Source organism: Rutidosis leptorrhynchoides, chromosome 5 (assembly GCF_046630445.1).
Source record: "Rutidosis leptorrhynchoides isolate AG116_Rl617_1_P2 chromosome 5, CSIRO_AGI_Rlap_v1, whole genome shotgun sequence".
NCBI lineage: Eukaryota > Viridiplantae > Streptophyta > Magnoliopsida > Asterales > Asteraceae > Rutidosis > Rutidosis leptorrhynchoides.
The window spans coordinates 85,764,998-85,789,301 of record NC_092337.1 but is presented as its reverse complement, the minus strand read 5'-3'; the positions used below and the strand labels follow the sequence as shown (position 1 = coordinate 85,789,301).

At 33.9% G+C, this 24,304-nt stretch overlaps 1 protein-coding gene across 1 annotated transcript in view; it reads right to left on the bottom strand.

The window, feature by feature from the left end:
• The window catches only part of LOC139848429 (probable CCR4-associated factor 1 homolog 7), a 43,949-nt gene extending 20,533 nt beyond the window's left edge, over positions 1-23,416 (bottom strand). The window contains exon 1 of the mRNA XM_071838163.1: positions 22,926-23,416. Within this exon, the coding sequence (XP_071694264.1) occupies positions 22,926-23,416 (491 nt within the window). The remainder of the gene's footprint in view (positions 1-22,925) is intronic.
• Between the last annotated feature and the right edge of the window lie 888 nt (positions 23,417-24,304).

Here is a 24,304-nt window from a genome sequence, read left to right as displayed (position 1 = left end):
ATCTTGTCTTATGTGCCTCGTTCAATATCAACTTCCTTAATCCACCCAACTTCGGTACCCAAATACGATTTGCAAAATATCGAATTCCATCTTCCCGCATAACGAGTTGCTTCTCATACTTCTTCATTATTTCATTTCCTATATTTTCTTTAGTAAGTGCTTCTCGTTGAACTTCTTTGATTTGTGAGTTGAGATTCATGCGAATTTTTATGTTCATCGCTCGTACTCGAATTGGTTCTCGTTCCTTTCTGCTTAGAGCGTCGGCCACCACGTTCGCTTTCCCGGGATGATAACGAATTTCACAATCATAGTCGTTTATTAACTCGACCCACCTACGTTGCCTCATGTTCAATTGTTTCTGATCAAAAATATGTTGAAGGCTTTTATGATCAGTAAACACAGTGAATTTAACCCCATACAAGTAATGTCTCCACATCTTCAATGCAAACACGACTGCTCCCAGTTCTAGATCATGCGTCGTATAATTCCGCTCGTGAATCTTCAATTGTCGGGATGCAAATGCAATTACTTTCTTTCGTTGCATAAGAACACAACCAAAACCTTGTCGCGAAGCGTCACAATATATTTCAAAATCATCGTTCCCTTCAGGTAACGATAAAATAGGCGCCGTAGTTAACTTCTTCTTCAATAATTGAAATGCGTTCTCCTGCTCCGAGGTCCATTCGTATTTCTTCCCTTTTTGCGTTAATGCTGTCAACGGCTTAGCTATTCGAGAAAAATCTTGAATAAACCTTCTATAATAACCGGCTAAACCCAAAAATTGGCGTATCTGCATTGGTGTCTTAGGAGTCTCCCATTTTTCAATGGCTTCAATTTTTGCTGGATCAACCTGAATTCCTTTGCTACTAACAACGTGGCCAAGAAATTGTACTTCTTTCAACCAGAAAGCACACTTAGAAAATTTAGCATAAAGTTGTTCTTTTCTCAACAACTCCAGTATCAACCTTAAATGCTCTTCATGCTCTTGCTCACTCTTGGAATAGATAAGAATATCATCAATGAAAACGATAACAAACTTATCTAAATACGGACTACAAACTCGATTCATGAGGTCCATGAATACAGCTGGCGCATTCGTCAATCCAAACGGCATAACCAAAAATTCGTAATGACCATAACGTGTCCGAAAAGCAGTTTTCGGAATGTCCTCTTCTTTGACGCGTAGTTGATGATAGCCCGATCTTAAGTCGATTTTTGAATAAACACATGATCCTTGCAATTGATCAAATAAGTCATCAATTCTCGGTAGTGGATACCGATTCTTGATAGTTAACTTATTTAATTCACGATAGTCTATACACATCCTAAAAGATCCATCTTTCTTCTTAACAAACAAAATTGGAGCTCCCCACGGTGAAGTACTCGGTCGTATGAATCCACGGTCCAGTAATTCTTTTAACTGACTTTGAAGTTCTTTTAACTCGGACGGTGCAAGTCTATATGGAGCACGAGCCACTGGTGCAGCTCCTGGTACTAAATCTATTTGAAATTCTACCGATCTAAATGGAGGTAATCCCGGCAATTCTTCCGGAAAAACTTCAGGAAAATCTCTTGCCACAGGCACGTCGTTGATGCACTTTTCTTTCTTTTCGACTTTATTAACATGTGCTAAAATAGCGTAACATCCCTTTTCTAAACACTTCTTGGCTTTCAAACAGCTAATGAGTTTTAGCTTTGAATTACCCTTCTCTCCATAAATCATCACTGGCATTTTATCCTTACCAGGAATACGAATTGCCTTCTTGGCACAAACAACTTCCGCTCCTATTTTGGACATCCAGTCCATGCCGACTATTACATCAAAACCTCCTAATTCTACGGGTATTAAGTCGATTTTAAACGTTTCTCCGGCTAGATTTATTTCACAATCACGACAAATTTTATCGGCTTTAATTAGCTTACCATTAGCTAACTCAATCAAGTACTTAGCATCTAGAGGTAATGATGAACAATTCAATTTAGTGTAAAAATTTATACACACGTAACTTCTATCGGCGCCAGTATCAAATAAAATAGATGCTGATAAGTTATTAATGGTAAACGTACCCGTAACAAGCTCCGGGTCTTCTCGTGCCTCTCTAGCATTAATAACAAACGCTCTTCCATGTGCAGGTCCGCCATTCTTTTCTTGATTCGGGCACTGACTCTTATAGTGACCTTATTTTCCACAACCAAAACAAGTAATGGTAGCCAAAGCAGTTCTATTTGCGTTGGTGGCAGGAGTTTTGTTGCCATTTGTAACGAGAGCCTTACAATCTTCCGCAAGATGACCTTGTCGATTACACTTGGTGCATAACACACTACAGTAACCAAAGTGATGTTTGTGGCAACGGTTGCATAAAGGATTTTGTCCTTTATAACCAAAGCTTAAACCACTACCCGCACCTTGCGTGTTTTCTTGTTTCTTAAAAGATTGTTGTTGGTTACCTCGATCATAATTTCCATTCCACTTTCTTTTGTTACCTGATACCTTCACATCAGTATTGGATACTTTCTTATCCATGATGACCTGATCCATTAGCTCGTTTGCCATGGTTATAGCTTCATGAATTGTCTTAGGTTTCGACGCCGTAACGTTTGCCTTGACCTTGCTGGGCAAACCACCTTTATACATTTCAATCTTCCGTGCTTCGGTTGGAACCAATTCAGGACATAGTAAAACCAATTCCATGAATCGCTGGTTGTAGTTGGTGATTTCAGTACCAACCACCTTCAAACTTCGTAACTCATCTTCTAACTTAATAACCTCATTCCTTGGACAATACTCGGTGATTATCATTGCTTTGAATTCTTCCCATGGAGTATCATAAGCTACATCTCCTCCTACCGCCTTCACATAATTCTTCCACCATGTGAGTGCACTATCTTGTAAAGTGCACGATGCAAACTTGGTCATGTCTTTTTCATCACAACCACTGATTTTAAACACCGTCTCCATCTTTTCTATCCATCGGGTTAAACCGATAGGTCCTTCCGTTCCACTGAATGATGATGGCTTGCAAGCTTGAAACGTCTTGTAGGAGCATCCTACACGAGGATTTGGATTAACTGCAGCAGCTCTTGCAGCCTCAACCCATAACATTCTGTCGTTCACTCGCTGGTTGATGAGTTCCTCGAGTTCTTGTTCCGTCATTCGATTCAATCGCGCCATTTCCTAATGAAAGAAAATAATTATTCACATGGATTATTATAGATGTAGTGTGTATTTATAGTACATTATAGCTTATTAATAATATGAACTAGGTATTATTATAAAAGCCTTTTCTTCTTATTAGCGTTTTATAATTATATCTTGGGTAGTACCTACCCGTTAATGTTCATACTTAATAGCTTAGTACAGAATCAATTACTACAATCTAAATAATACTTAACCATGGAAAATTATTGCATTTCATACTTCAATATTTTACATATGCTTATCTTACATCGAACATTAAGCAAACCACACTATTAATATTATACAAAACATTATTCGGTTCCATGGTTTGACACAGCAGCGCATCGTTTGATCTATTTTCTAGGACGTTTAGACACAAAGATTTGCTTAACGCTTATCCTAACTGTCTGCCTATATTTTGGCTGTGGGACTGAAGAACTGGATGCCGGGACAGAACGAATAGGAATAGCGGGGATAGGGGTGGTAGTGTTGAGTGGAATTGGTGCCACATCATTCTCATTAAACTCGGGATTTGGATTTTCTAATTCATTAGCCTTTCGTTTCTTTCCTAGTTCGAACTCGTCTTTTGTAATTTCCTGTATTTCTTCCTCGGGTTCACTTTCCTCCTCGGGTTCACTTTCCTCCTCGGGTTCACTTTCCTCCTCGGGTTCACTTTCCTGGTTCTCTATAGTTGGTTCATCCGGAATTTGTGAGTCTTCCCCAAGGATATCATTTTCGTCATCGGACAGGTTAATGACTGGAACGCCATCTGAAGATTCTGATTCGGAGTCGTTGATTGTGATAACAATTTTTGAGCTCGACATCTATCACACAACAACTAACCCATTAGTACTTATATAATATTTACATATAAATTTTAACCAACAGTGATAAGCAATGGTTTTTTTTTTTTTTTAAATCAGACCCGGTCAAAGTCCAGACTTACTAATGTATCCTAACGACTTCTTGGTTAGACACACTAATGCAAACCTGGTTCGCTAAGACCAACGCTCTGATACCACATGTCATAACCCGTCCTTAACCATAAGAACGCGTTAGATAACGTATGATTTCATTGCGAGGTATTGACCTCTATATGAGACATTTTTGAAAGAAAACTGCATATATTATACATTACAAACCATAACCATTATTTTTGTTACAAGCTTAAGACAATAAAAAGAAGATTAACGTTTAGCGATAATCTTCGACTTACAAACTTTACAAATGATGACAACAACACGGTTTCTAGCATATTTTACAATACAACATCTCGGATATGCAGTTTTATTTTTGACACAAACATGCGTACGCAAGATCCTGGTTAGATCCAACATGATGCAGCGGAAGCTTTAGAAATCACCTGAGAATAAACATGTTTAAAAACGTCAACATAAAGTTGGTGAGATATAGGTTTAGTGCGCAGCAATATATATATATAGACCACAAGATTTCGTATATAAACATTTCAATAAAAATATTCTAAGTGGTTGAGCACTTGATAACCATACTTAACATTTTCACGTCGCATATTCCCTTTAATATGAAATCTTACTACACCGTACCAAGTGTAGTCACAAAACGAAGTACTGTGCAACCGTTGAATACTGGTCGTCCAGTCCGGTTGGGGTTGTCAGGCCCGATAGATCTATCAACAGGATTCGCGTTTACAATACCGCTGTAAATATTAGTTACCAAGCTACAGGGAAGTATGCCAGTGGTACAACTCAACGTAGAATATATTTTTCAGTTACTTGTGTCCATAACGTAAAACATAAAATACATGTATTCTCATCCCGAAATATTTAGAGTTTAAAAGGGACTATATACTCACTCTTGTCTTGATGATATATATATTTTGACTCGGTCTTCCGGTTGATATCACGAACCTATCCATATATAATATATCAATATGTTTTCATTTTTACACAAACGTTATAAATATATACTTGTTATACTTTTAATACTTTGAATAATTCCTTAGTCCGTAGTTAGCAGTCCGATGTTAGTAATTCAATTTTAATGGTTCATTTTTAGATGTTTAATATACCCGCAATGAAATAAATAAAACCCCCAACGAAATCAATAAAACCCCATCGTATATGTGTTGGTCGAGATTAATCTTGACCCATGGTACCGGTGTTGTCAAATGACGTGTTGCGTACATAAAGTACCGGTGTTGTCAAATGACGTGTTGCGTACAAACATGGGATCTTATGATTAATCTTCTCGTATTGTTTACGGGTGATCCTGAACCATATAAAATTGAATTATAAGTACATATATATAAAATATCATGTTATCTTAGAAATATGTGATTTATATCATTTTTTTCCAATTGATCCCGTAGTTGAAATGATCTAGGATAACCAATTTTGTTTCGGTCATAGTTTCTTCGTTACAAGTCCGTTTTCGTTGATTCAAATTGCCATCTTCTTGGATCGAGTTCTTCTTTAAGACTATGAACTGTAAATACCTTGGTTTGTATTCAAAATCATACGGCATAAGTGAAACATTAGTGAAACATATGAAGTTAAACATTTTTGTTACAACAAAATCATTTAATGACCATTTTTCTAAAAATACTTATACTTTGAAAAACCAAGTTTTACCTTGTTAAATCAACATATAAATAAGTTATGTTACATGTCTTGAAGTATTTTAAAAGTTAAATTAGAAGGATCTATTTAGTTTGCAAACAAGTTTGAAAACATTCAAACTATGTTCTTGTTGTTAAACTTTTGTACCACAAAATAAGATAGCTATATATATATGAATTAAATAAGGTTATGAACATAGATTCTACCTCAAGTTCCTTGGATAAGTTTGCTGTAAAAGAGGAGTAAGAAGCTAGAATCAAAAGGGTGATGGAAGTGGATGAAAGATTGGAAGTAAGTTGGTGTTCTTGGAGGGTTTTCTTGAAGTGTTTTTGTATGGTTTTCTTATGGTGTTTTAGTATGGTTTTTGAAGCTAGATCTTTATGGAACTTTGCTGGATTGTTATGGAGTTTAGAGAGTAAGAAAGAGTGTGTGTTTTTAGTTAAGAGATTGAAGTAAAAATGAATCAAAAATGATGATACATATATACTCCTAAAAATGTGATCTTTAAGGATAACATGACAAAATTCTAGTTTGTATTTTTGTAATTAGTCTTGCAATGATTCAAAAGTAATTACCTAGCTCTAAGGGCATGAATAATGGCTGGTTAGGTGGTGATTTTGATGTGTATTTACTATTAGTAAATACGTATAGAAGCTTGGTATGATACGAGTACAAATACTCTAGGTATACGTATGGAAATTTTGTGAAAAATGGAATGAGGATTCAAATATAGCTATCTTTTGTGAATACACTTATATGATTTTATGTATTTAAGTTCTTAAAAGTGATTAAATACATTACTTATACAATATATGTATAAACATTATAGTCTTAAGTATTTAAGTCAAATAACGTTACGTATTGTTATCGTTTTGAAAACTTAAGTTAGTAGTTTCAAAATACACATATAACTTGTTGTTATTAATACAAAATGAGATATTAAAACATTCATTAATCATGTTAAATATGTATATATACATATATATACACAAACGTATAGTTATCATATATTGTATAGTTCGTGATATCATCGGTCAAACTAGACGGTCAAACGTTGTGTAAAACTCTTTTCGGAAATATAAGTCTCGACAATTTGGATTGCTTATCATGTTGGCAAGGTTTAATTTATGTAAATATTAATCTTATAAGTATAGTATGATCGAAAAAGTGCGGGTCGTTACATCTACCCTGTTTTGTACATAATATAAAATACAAACATATATATACATATTTTTGAAGTTGGGTATATTACCCCACGTTCAAAAATTTATAAAGTCTAATATCTTTTTGGCATACTTTAGATCAATAAAATTAAAAATAATGATAACAAAATTTGTCGCCCCGCCCTCGGGTAAAGCAATTTCGGCTCTATGACCTAGTCTTCAACTCACGACGAATTTTAGAAATCAATTTTTTTTTTTTAACTTAATGAAATAAAGTAAATTTTGTTTTTAAAATCACACAAAACTTAAATTTAAAAAGCAGAGGAATATTCAAATGAGACCAATTTTTAAGTTGAGATTCAAGGGACCAATCAGATTGCGACACGTGGCGCGATAATCACATGTGATTGGAAAAAAAAAATTCAAAATTTTTTTTTTCGAAACAAATAAAAAAAAATTTTTCGAAAAAAATAAAATTTCAATTTTTTTTTTCGAAATTTTTTTTTTCAATCACATGTGATTAAATTTGACATGCAGTAAATCACATGTGATTGTGCATGTCAATCACACGTGATTATCGCATGTCAAATCCAATCACATGTGATTGAAAAAAAAAATTCAGTAAAATGACGAATAATGACGAATTTCACTAAATTTGTGCTAAAACCTTCAAACACCAAGTTTTTGATCAAAACTTGATCAAATCACCGAATTAATGTCTAAAATTTTGAAGATACGATCACGAAACGCTAACAAACTTGATCAAATCACCGAATTAAAGTATGTTTCCGGTTGAAATTTTTTTAAAAAAATTGTAATTTTTTTAATCACATGTGATTGGATTTGATATGCAAAATCACATGTGATTGAGTTCCACAATCACATGTGATTGGGTTTTACAATCACATGTGATTGGATTTGACATGCTAAATTTTTAAAAAAAAATTCATAAAAAAAAATTTTGGAAATTTTTTTTTAAATTTAAAAAAAAAATTTAATTTTTTTTTTTCAATCACATGTGATTGTCGCGCCACATGTCGCGCTCTGATTGATCCATTGTATTTCAAGCAAATTTTTGGTTTCAAGGGAATACAACTCTTAAAAAGCATATTAATTTTTATATAAAACCTACAAAATAAAAAAAAATTCAGAATGGAGGGAGGAAACTAGTTCTTTAGTGTCTGCTAGCGGAAAAGACCAATCGGATTCCATTCTCGGAACTACACGAGAACAGAACAACTAACTCTAGATAGCATTTTTTTTTAAGACACTTAAATCTCCCCACACTTAGGTAGCTGTGGTGTTGAAATTGTGATTAACTTCATCGTTAATTTCTTTTGGTCCATAATCAACTTGCGTATCTGTGAATTTTTCTTTAAGCCATTGCCTAGCTTCTTCTGTGAAATCCCATAATTCAACTAGTTTGGCCTTTTCTTTAGGCGACAGATTGGATACTAACCGGTTACATAACTTAAAGTTCCCCTTACTTCTAGCATCAATAGCCCTTTTAAAAAGTTTCTTCATTGAACTGTTAATAACGGGGTCATTTAATTTCGTATCAATAACGGGGTTCTTTGTTATCAAGTCATCATTAGATGTTACTTCATTTTCCCCACACTTAGGCGTTTTATTATTGTTAAGCACTACCGTTGGAGTTGGTAAAACAACATGGTTATTACCAATCGATTTTACTGGTTCAACGGTTTTGGTTGGTGGAGATTTAGACTTTCGAATCATAAAGGTGATTGACTTGTCACCACTTTTAAGTGTCATTCTACCATTTCCTACATCAAATAACGCCTTGGTGGACGCTAAGAATGGTCGACCTAAAATTAGAGGAATGTTTGGGTCCTCTTCTATGTTAATGACAATGAATTCGACTAGAAAGGTTAAATTGCCTACTTGAACGGGTAGGTTGTCAACAATTCCAACTGGGTGTTTAATGGTTTGATCAAAGAGTCGAACACTCATATCCGTTGGACTTAACTCACCTACACCTAATCTCTTATATAATGAAAGAGGCATAACACTTACACTTGCACCTAAATCTGCTAGTGCATCATACATAACACAATCACTAAGTAGACAAGGAACAATAAATTCACCCGGATCACCTACCCTAGGTGGAGGTTTTGGTGGAACTGTCTTCACCGGGTTTATATTTACGGCTTTTGTTTCTTGCACTTTCTTATTCTTTTTCTTCTTCTTCTTTCCAGAGGTATCACAATCTTTATTACCTATCACTTGCTCATACTCAACTCCTTTTCTTGAAAACGGGATGGGTGGTTTGTATGGTGCCACCACTGGCTTTACATACTCGGGTGGTGGTAGTGTAACTTCTTCATTGTTACTCTCATCTAAAACCTTCCCATCTTCTGGTGCTGGTTTTTCAGAATTCGTTGAAACCATATTAACATTCTCATTCCGAGGATTTACTTCAGTATTACTCGGTAGCTTTCCTTGTTCCCTCTCACTTATCATGCTAGCAAGAGTACCTACGTGTTTTTCTAGATTCAAAATGGAAGCTTGTTGAGTTCTTAATGACTGATCAAACTTCTCGTTCGCTTGGGTTTGAGTTTCAATAAATTGTGTTTGAGATTCAACTAGCTTAAATACCACTTCTTCCAGATTTGACTTTTTCTCTTCGGTTTGTTGTGGTGGTTTATACAAGCCAGGTCTTTGTTGATTGAAAGTGTTGTTTTGAGTTGGTTGGTTATTCGGACCTTGTTGGTTATACGAGTTATTGTCGGGTCCTTTTGGATTGTAAAGAATGTTTTGATTTCGATTGAAGTTTGGCCTTGGCGGTTGATAATTATTTTGATAATTATTTCCAGGCCTTTGGTTCATATAAGAAACATTCTCTCGTTGTTCCATCGTTGGTTCAATGTGACAATCTTTCAATAAGTGTGGTCCACCGCATAGCTCACAACTGATTCGTATTGCGTGAATATCTTTATTCATCTTTTCCATTCGTCTTTCGAAAGCATCTATTTTTGCTGAAACGGAATCAAAGTCATGGCTAGAATCGGCTCTAGCCGCTTTAGATGAACGAATAATATCTTTTTCTTGGTGCCACTCATGCGAGTGGGAGGCTGTGTTATCAATAATTTTGTAAGCTTCAGTTGCGGTTTTCTTCATAATGGAACCACCAGCTGTTATGTCGATGTCTTTTCGTGTGGCGATGTCTACGCCTTTATAGAAGATTTGTACTATTTGAAAAGTATCTAATCCGTGTTGAGGACATCCTCTCAACATCCTTCCGAATCTTGTCCACGCCTCATATAATGTTTCATTTGGATTTTGCGCGAACGTAACAATTTCTCCTTGAAGTCTCACGGCTTTGGATGCCGGAAAGAATCGTTTAAGAAATTTTTCAACTAAAACATCCCATGTGTCAATCGCCCCTTCAGGTAACGATTCTAACCAATCTTTGGCTTCTCCCTTTAAAGTCCAGGGAAATAACATGAGATAGATCTGCTCATCTTCCACTTCTCGGATTTTGAATAGTGTACAAATTCTTTTAAACGTACGAAGGTGTTCGTTAGGATCTTCATTCGGTGCACCACTGAATTGGCATTGGTTAGTTACCATGTGTAGAATTTGTCCTTTGATTTCATAATCTGGCGCATTAACTTCTGGTTTAATAATGGCATGACCTTGGCCCGTGCGTGTGGCTCTCATTCGATCTTCCATACTTAGAGGTTCCGTTACTTCCATAATTGAATTTGTTGAATACGAATCACTAGAGGACTCTGATTTAACGGTTTGTGGTTCAGGAGGAATAATTAGTGGTTCAGGATCTTGGAATTGTCCTTGAATATGCTCCGGGTTCTTAATTGTGAAGTCGGGTTCAAAAGATGGATTATCGGAAATTTGAGTTAGAGTTCTTGGTCGACTAGATGATGATTCTAAAGAAAAATCAACGGCAGCTATATTTGTTAAACGATGTCTTGATCGAGTTACAGGTGGTGAACGTACAAAAGGTGGTGAACGTCTTGCTCGGTGCATTCACTGAATATCCTATTAGTTTTAAAAAGGAAAGAAAAATTATAATAAGTTATCCAACCAATAGACTTTTCTGATTTTGCCCACGTTTCGAATAGCCAAAAGATGCAGCAGAGGGGCAGGATTCGTTTGGTCTCAATATAATTGAGGACTGTTTGGCTCCAATAACCCGGTCCACGTACAAATCCAACTATTACTACGAACCAGAAAATTTTGATGTCTATCAATTTAACCACTTAAAATAAATTTTCGTAATTTTAAGAAATTTAGAGAAGAAGTAGAAAAAATTCTAAGTCCTAAAAACTAGAATGGCGAGAAATAAGAGAGAAAAAGATTGCGCGTCGAAAAGTGTCGAAAAATGAAAAAGACGAAGAGTGGTTTGTAAACACGCGGTTAATCCAACCTTATAACGATCACTATCTTAAAATTAAAACTACAAATAGAGATTACTAATTGGAATTGTAATTGATACATAGGTAAAAGGCGTCGAAAAATAAAAATAAGAAAATAACTATGGCAAAACTAAACTTAATACTAAAAGTTGCGACTATAGTCTAAAAATCTAAAGGTAATAAAACTAAAAAAAACATTTTTTTTTATAGACAAAATTTTAAAAATATATATATATTTTTTTTAATAATTTTTTGTTTTTTTTTTTTTTTTACGTTTTTTTTTTTTTACGTTTTTGTTTTTTTTACGTTTTTTTTTTTTTTTTTTTTTTTAATTTTTTAAAAAAAAAGATTTTTTTTTTTTACAAATTTTTTTTTTAAAACGAATTTTTTTTTTTTTTTTTTTAAAAAAACGATTTTTTTTACACAAATTATTTTTTTTTTTTTTTTTTTAAAAAACGAAATTTTTTTTTTTATTTAAATAAAAACGATTTTTTTTTTTAAAAAAAAAACGATTTTTTTTTACAAATTAATAATTTTTTTATAATTATAATTTTTTTTCAAAACTTTTTTTTTTTTTAATTCATTTACTATTCATGAATAGTAAATGAAAATAAATTAATTAATTTACTATTCACATGAAAGCGACATGATAGCAATTATTAATTATAAGTTACATAATATACCCCTGAAGTATTTAATAAATACGACTTTTTTTAAAATTTACGTATAAATTTTTGATTCTTAAATATTATTATATTATTATATTCTATTTCAATATTATTATATTATTATATTCTATTTCAATATTATTATATTATTATATTTTATTTCAATATTATTATAATTAAAAATATAGCGTTTTAGCGCTCCCCGGCAGCGGCGCCAAAAACTTGATGATGTAAGCGTGAGGGTACGAAATAGTATTATTTTTAATACAAAATACTACAAAATATGACACAAGTTTTATTAATTTACGGATGGGATATACCTAAACCTTGCTACAACACTATAGGCAGTGTACCTAATCGTAGAGTAGTGTAGTTTTTAGTAAGTCCGGTTCGTTCCACAGGGAGCTGGTGAAGTTAACGCTATATTATTAAGTTTATTTGTAAAAATATATATATAAATAAGTAGTAGTATTATTATAAAATGGGGGTTTTACCGTTTAATGACCGGTTTGTCGATTTTAAGCGTAAAAATAAATGACAAAAATTAAAGTGCGTAAAATAAATTGCGATAAATAAAATGACAGAAAATAAAATTGCGAGTAATAAAATGACAGTAAATAAAGATACGATGAGAAATATAATAAAAGAATTATGCTTATTTAAACTTCCGTAATCATGATGTTTGACGTGTTGATTTTAATTTATTACCATGGGTTAATTGTCCTTTGTCCTGGTTTATTTGATACGTCTATCTGGTTTTTGTCCATAATAGTTCATCGGTCATAAATATAAAGTGCGAGTATCCTCGTCAAATTACCCTTATACCCGAAGTCAAATATTCCAACTGATTAAGGATTTAAACTGTGACGCAGTTATCACTTCTGTCAACAATTACACCAGTTATCAATGTATGTAATCCACCCCTGTTTTAATTAGTTTATGAATATTAATTCATCCACTTGATCAGAATGAATAATCAATTACCCAACCCAATTGATTAATTAAATGATTATAACAGATTCCATATGAACGTCACTAAATAGGACAACCATAATCATTATTAATTATTAGGTTAATTAATTTGAAGATAGGTTCGACAGACTCCAATGAGTTGTCACTCAATTAGACAATACCCCCCATCTATTAATAGTCAATAATTCAATTTCCACAAGTGTCGGTCTTTTGCCCAAACCTTAATTATGGTCCAAAGTTCAATAACCCAATTTTAGTAATTAGCCCAACATCATGAGTACTTCATTTTAAATAAGCATAATAATAACTTAGCTACGAGACATTAATATAAAAAGGTTGAACATAACTTACAATGATTAAAAATAGCGTAGCGTTACACGGACAGAGTTCTGACTTAAAACCCGTAAATTATTTGTACCATAACTAATTTATCATTATTATTAAACTTTAAATTAAAATTTATATTATAAATATATATTACATATTTTCGTTTTACAGAGAAATAGAAAGAGAGATTGAATTATGGGTTTTGAAAAAGGTATCTCAAATACGAGCAACTGCATCGCCTTTTATAGGCAATTTGATTTGAAATTTTTCATTTATGACCCCTGAACTATGCTCAATTAACAACTTTTTAATATTTAATATTATTCTTAATATGAATTATTTAAATATTATATTTTATTCTTGTGCATAGTTGACTCGTAATTTTTACACCGTTGCGTCGAGCGCTGAAAGTTGGTTCATGCCTCGGTTCCGGATTTTCGAACGTCCTTGCGTACAATTTAATATCTTGTACTTTGCGTTTTGTAACTCGTACTCTTGTCATTTTTAGACGTTCTTCATCAATAATTTGAACCTTTTTGATTGTATCTTGTACTTTTGAGCTTTTTGGACCTTTGCGTCTTCAAATCTTCGTTTTCGCCTTTTGTCTTCGCACTTATTTAAAATAAACGAATATTACTCGAAAATGGAACAATTGCAACTAAAATCTTGTCTTTCTTGGGGGATAATGGTATGAAATATATGTTCCTTTTTAGCCTTATCAGGTACTAAAATTTGGAGATATGAGAGAAATGGTACTTAGAGAAGCTCATGAAACCAGATACTCAATACATCCTGGAACGGGGAAGATGTACAAGGATCTCAAGAAACATTTTTGGTGGCCGGGTATGAAAGCCGATGTTGCTAAATACGTAGGAGAATGTTTGACGTGTTCTAAGGTCAAAGCTGAGCATCAGAAACCATCAGGTCTACTTCAACAACCCGAAATCCCAGAATAGAAATGGGAAAACATTACCATGGATTTCATCACTAAATTGCCAAGGACTGCAAGTGGTTTTGATACTATTTGGGTAATAGTTGATCGTCTCACCAAATCAACACACTTCCTGCCAATAAGAGAAGATGACAAGATGGAGAAGTTAGCACGACTGTATTTGAAGGAAGTCATCTCCAGACATGGAATACCAATCTCTATTATCTCTGATAGGGATGGCAGATTTATTTCAAGATTCTGGCAGACATTACAGCAAGCATTAGGAACTCGTCTAGACATGAGTACTGCCTATCATCCACAAACTGATGGGCAGAGCGAAAGGACGATACAAACGCTTGAAGACATGCTACGAGCATGTGTTATTGATTTTGGAAACAGTTGGGATCGACATCTACCATTAGCAGAATTTTCCTACAACAACAGCTACCATTCAAGCATTGAGATGGCGCCGTTTGAAGCACTTTATGGTAGAAAGTGCAGGTCCCCGATTTGTTGGAGTGAAGTGGGGGATAGACAGATTACGGGTCCGGAGATTATACAAGAAACTACCGAGAAGATCATCCAAATTCAACAACGGTTGAAAACCGCCCAAAGTCGACAAAAGAGCTACGCTGACATTAAAAGAAAAGATATAGAATTTGAAATTGGAGAGATGGTCATGCTTAAAGTTGCACCTTGGAAAGGCGTTGTTCGATTTGGTAAACGAGGGAAATTAAATCCAAGGTATATTGGACCATTCAAGATTATTGATCGTGTCAGACCAGTAGCTTACCGACTTGAGTTACCTCAACAACTCGCGGCTGTACATAACACTTTCCACGTCTCGAATTTGAAGAAATGTTTTACTAAAGAAGATCTCACTATTCCGTTAGATGAAATCCAAATCAACGAAAAACTCCAATTCATCGAAGAACCCGTCGAAATAATGGATCGTGAGGTTAAAAGACTTAAGCAAAACAAGATACCAATTGTTAAGGTTCGATAGAATGCTCGTAGAGGACCCGAGTTCACCTGGGAGCGTGAAGATCAGATGAAGAAGAAATACCCGCATCTATTTCCAGAAGATTCGTCAACACCTTCAACAGCTTAAAATTTCGGGACGAAATTTATTTAACGGGTAGGTACTGTAGTGACCCGAACTTTTCCATGTTTATATATATTAATTGAGATTGATATTTACATGATTAAATGTTTCCAACATGTTAAGCAATCAAACTTGTTAAGACTTGATTAATTGAAATATGTTTCATATAGACAATTGACCACCCAAGTTGACCGACGATTCACGAACGTTAAAACTTGTAAAAACGACATGACGATATATATATGGATATACATATGGTTAACATGAGATTATGATAAGTAATTATCTCCATAAGTATATTAACAATGAGTTATATACATATAAACAAGACTACTAACTTAAGGATTTCGAAACGAGACATATATGTAACGATTATCGTTGTAACGACATTTAAATGTATATATATCATATTAAGATATATTAATATATCATAATATCATGATAATATAATAATTTAACATCTCATTAGATATAATAAACAATGGGTTAACAACATTAATTGAGATCGTTAACTTAAAGGTTTCAAAACAACACTTACATGTAACGACTAACGATGACTTAACGACTCAGTTAAAATGTATATACATGTAGTGTATTTAGATGTATTAAAATACTTTTGGAAGACTTCAAGACATATATCAAAACACTCATACTTAACAAAAATGGTTACAGTTACTTTTCCATTCTTTTCTTTCATCAAGAATTCTAGTCGTATTCTTACCCGTATTATACACAGCTTCAAAACGTACTTACTATGAGTATATACCAATAGGAACTAGCATGGGATTCCACTCTTGATTATGTCATGTATGACTAATCAATTTTAACTTCTACCATGAGCTAGTCAACTAACTAGAACTCCTTTTAACCCCACTCACCACTCACCAATTACCACTCATCATTCACTCCATTTCACTTCCAATCCTCTTTCTAATTCTCTCTCAACACACACACACTATTATGAACATATTTTTCCAGTAGTTAATCATCATCTTCATCAAAAATCACTTCAAGAATCAAGCTATAATCATCATAGGAAGAACACTTCAAGAACACTTCAAAAATCCCTTCAAGTTTACTAATTTACTTCCAAGCTTTCTAATCCATTCCAAGTAATCATCTAAGATCAAGAAACCTTTGTTATATACAGTAGGTTATCTTTCTTATTCATGGTAATATTCATATTCAAACTTTGATTCAATTTCTATAACTATAAACTATCTTAATTCGAGTAAAAATCTTACTTGAACTTGTTTTTGTGTCATGATCCTACTTCAAGAACTTTCAAACCATCCAAGATCCTTTGAAGCTAGATCATTTCTTGTCACTTCCAGTAGGTTTACCTACTAAACTTGAGGTAGTAATGATGTTCATAACATCATTCAATTCATATATATAAAACTATCTTATTCGAAGGTTTAAACTCGTAATCACTAGAACATAGTTTAGTTAATTCTAAACTTGTTCGCAAACAAAAGTTAATCCTTCTAACTTGACTTTTAAAATTAACTACACACATGTTCTATATCTATATGATATGCTAACTTAATGATTTAAAACCTGGAAACACGAAAAACACCGTAAAACCGGATTTACGTCGTCGTAGTAACACCGCGGGCTGTTTTGGGTTAGTTAATTAAAAACTATGATAAACTTTGATTTAAAAGTTGTTATTCTGAGAAAATAATTTTTATTATGAACATGAAACTATATCCAAAAATTATGGTTAAACTCAAAGTGGAAGTATGTTTTCTAAAATGGTCATCTAGATGTCGTTCTTTCGACTGAAATGACTATCTTTACAAAAACGACTTGTAACTTATTTTTCCGACTATAAACCTATACTTTTCTATTTAGATTCATAAAATAGAGTTCAATATGAAACCATAGCAATTTGATTCACTCAAAACAGATTTAAAATGAAGAAGTTATGGGTAAAACAAGATTGAATAATTTTTCTCATTTTAGCTACGTGAAAATTGGTAACAAATCTATTCCAACCATAACTTAATCAACTTGTATTGTATATTATGTAATCTTGAGATACCATAGACACGTATACAATGTTTTGACCTATCATGTCGACACATCTATATATATTTCGGAACAACCATAGACACTCTATATGTGAATGTTGGAGTTAGCTATACAGGGTTGAGGTTGATTCCAAAATATATATAGTTTGAGTTGTGATCAATACTGAGATACGTATACACTGGGTCGTGGATTGATTCAAGATAATATTTATCGATTTATTTTTGTACATCTAACTGTGGACAACTAGTTGTAGGTTACTAACGAGGACAGCTGACTTAATAAACTTAAAACATCAAAATATATTAAAAGTGTTGTAAATATATTTTAAACATACTTTGATATATATGTATATATTGTTATAGGTTCGTGAATCAACCAGTGGCCAAGTCTTACTTCCCGATGAAGTAAAAATCTGTGAAAGTGAGTTATAGTCCCACTTTTAAAATCTAATATTTTTGGGATGAGAATACATGCAGGTTTTATAAATGATTTACAAAATAAACACAAGTACGTGAAACTACATTCTATGGTTGAATTATCGAAATCGAATATGCCCCTTTTTATTAAGTCTGGTAATCTAAGAATTAGGGAACAGACACCCTAATTGACGTGAATCCTAAAGATAGATCTATTGGGCCTAACAAACCCCATCCAAAGTACCGGATGCTTTAGTACTTCGAAATTTATATCATATCCGAAGGGTGTCCCGGAATGATGGGGATATTCTTATATATATGCATCTTGTTAATGTCGGTTACCAGGTGTTCACCATATGAATGATTTTTATCTCTATGTATTGGATGTGTATTGAAATATGAAATCTTGTGGTTTATTGTTACGATTTGAGATATATAGGTTAAACCTATAACTCACCAACATTTTTGTTGACGTTTAAAGGATGTTTATTCTCAGGTGAATACTAAGAGCTTCCGCTATTGCATACTAAAATAAGGACAAGATTTGGAGTCCATGTTTGTATGATATTGTGTAAAAACTGCATTCAAGAAACTGATTTCGATGTAACATATTTGTATTGTAAACCATTATGTAATGGTCGTGTGTAAACATGATATTTTAGATTATCATTATTTGATAATCTACGTAAAGCTTTTTAAACCTTTATTTATGAAATAAAGGTTATGGTTTGTTTTAAAAATGAATGCAGTCTTTGAAAAACGTCTCATATAGAGGTCAAAACCTCGCAACGAAATCAATTAATATGGAACGTTTTTAATCAATAAGAACGGGACATTTCACCAACCCCAACAGATCCTTTGCCCGTTCACAGTTTCCTGTGAAAGGTGCCTTTGTCATTTTTGCTGATAAGCAAGATTCGCATTCATCATACGATATTATATCAAATGATTCTAGAATTCCATCTGACTGGAGTTTGGCTATGCGTTTCTTGTTTATGTGGCCTAAACGACAATGCCATAGATACGTTTTATCCAAGACATCTTTGGATGAATCAACATTGTAGATTGAACTATCATTTAGCTTTGCTGTGGTTTCTAAGATGCCTTTACAAGGACTAGCCTTGAAATAAAATATCCCATTTTTGTGAACAAGTATTGATCCATTATCAAAACTAAAATTAAAACCATCATTAAATAAAGCATCAAAAGATATAATGTTTCTTGCCATTTCGGCACTGTAGAAAACATTAGATAAAACAATACATAAACTAGAATCAAAAGAAAGCTTGTATTCTCCAATCATGTCAACAGAGGCAACATTCTTATTCCCCATGATTAGATTAAGCTCCCCGGTCTTCAGCTTCCTACTTCTTGTAAGTCTCTGCACATTTCTACAAATGTGAGTACCACATCCCGTGTTCAATACCCAGGAATTAGAAATAGTAGTATTGTTTAGTTCAATCATGAACAAACCTGAAGGTACGGCGACTCCCTTAGCCCGTAGTTCATTAAGTTCCTTCAAGTACTTAGTACAATTGCGCCTCCAATGTCCTTTATCCCCACAATGAAAGCATATTGCTTCTTCAGGAGACTTGGTTTGCGGGATCTTTGAAGTAGAAGAGTTAGCAATGCCCTTAGGTTTAGGTTTGAAGTTGGACGTGCCAACCTTACCCTTGCCCTTGTTCTTGCCCTTTGATTTGTTTTTCTTCTTCTTAATCCCACCTTCACGAATGACTAGAACGGTAGTTGCGGGTTTAGCTTTGGCCATGTTAGCCTCAGCGGTTTTTAACATGCCATGGAGCTCCATGATTGTTTTCTCCATATTGTTCATATTATAGTTCATAATGAATCCTTCATATGCACTAGTCAGCGAGTTCAGGATAAAATCCGTTGCAAGCTCCTGACTTATGGAAAAACCAAGGTGCTCCAACCGGTCTATGTACCCTTTCATTTGTAGTATATGGACACTAACACTACTTCCCGTTGCCATTCTGCAAGATACGAGAGCTTTCACGGTGTCAAACCTTTCTTGCTTTGCTTGTTGTTGGAACATGTCCTTGAGTTGGTTAAGCATATCATACGACCCTAAGCTCTCCATGCCCTTTTGGAGCTCTGGAGACATGGTCACCAACATCAAGCATGCTACCTCATTAGACTCAGAACGCCGTTTTTCAAACTCGTCCCTAGCCGCTTGAGTAGCTCTCGATCCGGGTTCTGCCGGTAAGGGTTCCTCAATTGTCCTGATCTTTCCTTCCATCCTAAGAGCAATTCTTAGGTTGCGAAGCCAGTCCATGTAGTTCAAGCCCGTAAGCTTGTCCTTTTCGAGGAGCCCTTTAAGGCAGAAATTAGTGATTGATGACGGAGTAGGATTTGTGTTTGTTGCAGACATCTGTCATATTTTATTTTTAAAGTAAGTTGTATTAGTTAGTTTGATATGTTTAAACCTTGTTAAGATAATTACCCAAGTGTGTTTAATATTCAAACAATTATAATTAACAAGGCTAAGATCCATATTTCACTTATGTTAACGACGGGTTCGCTGCGGATCGCCAACCATAAGCTATTTAGGTAGGTAACTATATTACCAATTTCATCCATTATGAAATTCTTAGGTTATGCGGGATTTAGTGATAATCAATTATTTCACTTGGCATGTTTAATCCCTTCTACGCTAATCCTTCCTCGTGGCGGGTTTGCCGCAAACCACGATTTCAGATTGTAAACCGTCCGTGATAGATACACGTGAAATCCGGCCCAAGACTCTCGGGTATCGCGAAATTCACCTCACCCTTCCCAACACCCAATTAAAGTCCGGCCCAAGACTCTCGGGTATCGCGAACTCTAACAGGTAGAAGGTTCGGATGTGTGTACTACTCATGGATAGCGTAAAGTTTACATTTAAAACGGGTTTTAGTTTTCTTTTAGCAAAAGTAGTTTACACCATTTTAAAACATTTGCTAATTATGTATTGCGTGTTGCGTTTGTTAAACTAATTTTAACCAAACCGTTTTATATGATTATTGTCCCTTTTGTTTTTTTTTTTAATATTTTCTAGCTAGCATGGCATAGACAAATAATAAAACAATAATAATCATGACACGCAATTATCGGTAGTATGCCTCGAGTCCTATGCGTTTTTCCGGTGAGCCAACACACGGAAAAACATGGTCAACTAGGGACATAACCTTGTGTGAGAATTGGCTCCCACTAAAATCGCCATCTCCATTATATGCTCGGATGGGTCGCCTTGTGAACATCGTCTTCTTGATTTCAATCTTGGTTGCATTATCTTACAAAATAACTATTCTATTTTCTATACTATTACAAATACAATATAAATAGAAAGACGATATGCAAGTCGTTTAATAAATTATTACATTCATCCCGAATAAATAATAAATTAAATCATACAACCAAACATCCACACAAGGGTCTTATTGAGGCAAATACTACCGATTTCATACAACAATCGCATACATAACAAATGGAGTGCCAACCGTCCATTTTCATATAACATGTTTCGATAAGGATTGATTTAAACAACACTTAATGGCACTTATAATATTGAATCCTTGTTTACATAACATATGTATGTAAACCCACTTCATATTTTGTAAGTATGGTTTTCATGCCAAAACCATCCAAATAAACATATTAAGTGAATCAAAACATGTTGGAGATTTATTCACTTTACCAAAGCATAAAGTCTAAAATTAATAATTTTAATTTTCTCATTTCATGTAAAACATGAAAAGAATTCATGTACTTTATTTTCCTAAACATTGAATCTTTAATAGTCAACATGCAAGTTACCATTAAAATTTTCGGATTTTGGCAGATTCATACATGTAACTTTAAATGGTCATATCTTACTCATTTCTAATCTGTTTTCGATGAATTTTTTTTTCAAATTTAAGTTCTTTCAGTTAGCTTTCAAATGCAATTGGTCTCATACAATAATATTGAGTTTAAAGCCCCGAAACAGTCCATCAAATACGGACTATCCAGGCTGAAAAAAAATTCTTAAATGAAAAAAAATGAATTTAACCCATTTTACATTTTGCCAAAATCCAAGATTCAAATTAGTATTTAGGAAATATAAAACATAAATCATGATACTTGTTTTGCATGTTTGTTATGCATGATCATCTCCAAGAATCATGCACAACGCATACATCAAAACTAAATATCATAAGAAAAGTTTGCTAAAACTTGTACAAGATGGCTCGGATACCACTGTTGGAGTATGATACAAATTCAAAGCGAGCGGAAGCATTTTTAAAACTTTACAAAATCATACTCTTCCACGGATCATTGTACAAAACTTTAGCAAACAAAACAAAATTAACGAAATTAAACAAGAGAAGATTAGAATACAACCTTTGTAGCCTTTTGAAGATCGAATCTGAAAAACCCAAAGAAGAGTTCCTCTAAACGGTAGACACCCAAAGTTCCAACCTTGTTTCAATCTATACCTTCTACTTAATGGATCTTTTCTTTTTCCTTATTTCCACCAAAACCGAACCCAATTATAGATCTCAAGTATTTTGGTTACTTGAAAAAGAGAAAGAGAAATATCATTTTGTATGTGTGTTTTTGTATCTCAAGTTTCTATATATATTTTCAATACCAAGACTTGGTATTATATAGAATAAAATTGATACATATAATACAAATATAAAGATTTAGAAAGATTTTAAAAGATTTGCAAAATCAAATCTTTATATAAAATAAGATTTACAAATCAAATCAAATCTTATTTATATCAAATCAAATCTTACATATTATATAAAATATGATTATAGTACAAATCTTTATATAAAATAAGATTTACAAATCAAATCAAATCTTATTTATATCAAATCAAATCTTATATATTTAGATTTGTAAGTATATGTACACACATAAAAAAAAAAATTACTTAATTTATTAAACCATTAACTAATTATTAATAAATTAATTTCAGATTAGAAGGTATATCAAACAATTTACGATTGGCCTTTGTGTGTGACCGAATAGGATAAATGGACTTTTATTATTTAATGTCATAGGCATATCTTCAGAATATATGTACCACGGTCAAACCACGATCGAACCGTAGCCAACCCGAGAACATATTTCTAACAGTTTAATATCATAAACTATAGGGAAATGAATCTTGATTAAATCAAAAAAGCCCATTTGAGATTCAGGCAACGATCTTCGAGTTAATAACTTAAGCAGGTACCCGAAATCATAACCACTATGAAAAGTCACCCAACAAATATTATCATTCAACACAATCCCTGATGACATTAAAAGCTCCCCAAATCTATTTGCATCAATACCAATTTCATTATTTTTCTTGAAATCAATCCCACATTGTGTTAACATCTCAATCGAATCGTTAGTAAAGATATCTTCATTTATATCGAATTCTCGAAAATTAAATTGCCAAATGAATGACATACTTTTATCATTCCCAAAAGATGGCAAATTACCATTTTCATCAGAGAAAGTGAGACCCAATTGAATTAATTTCAACATAACAACATTTTCTTTTAAAGTAAGATAATTATAATCATTAATATTCTTGAATTGAGTCAAAGGGCGAAGAACAACACCAGGGAATTCAGTGTCCATTGCAATATAAGGATACTCATCAACAATTTCTCTAATTAATGCAAATTCTTCTTCAAGATTACAGTCCCATACTTCCCTAATTTCAATAGGCATACTTGATCAAGCATATTTCCGCCTAGGATAGAAACACGCTTGAGTGCAAATAGAAAGAGGGTTTTATTAGTTCAGCGACATTAACCTCTGGTTCGGTTACCGTGATAACCCTAGCTGAGTTGATGATCTCGGGAGGGTGGCTAAGGGCTGACCGCCGGCCGATGGATGGCGCTCCGATTGGCGGCGAAGGGAAAAACTCTACCAAGAGTGGTAGGTAAAAACCCTAGTGCGTATTGTGTGTTGATTGGATGCCCTAATTGATTGGTGACCCCTCTATTTATAAGAGGGAATTAGGGTTTAGGAGGGAGACTTAATAGCGACCCATGGACCAAGTCCAATTACTAGGCCCGATGGGTACCGCCCATCATCAAGTCCCCCAAGTTCGGTGTGACATATTAATGTCATATCGAAGTTACAAATATGCCACCGCAAATAACTCAGCACATAACCCGCACCGAATTCGAAGTCAAATGCATAACGAATCCACATAGTAATGTGATGACGCGATGTAATAATTCGGCATGCCATGCAGTCATGAGCTGAGCGGGAATCCGTAGGGTGGAACCCTGCACAGTACGGCCCACACATCATAACTATGCGCGACACAGCCCCGCGCATTGCAATCATGCGTGATACGACCAAATGTGACGCATGCATGTTAACCACAACTACTCGCGATGCATCCTTGCGCTTAACGCAATGCAGCGATGTGAGCATGCTAACTTCCACTACCATCCGCAATGCACAAAGTAGCGATGTAGCAAAAACAAAACCGAAGAGATACTGATAATATAC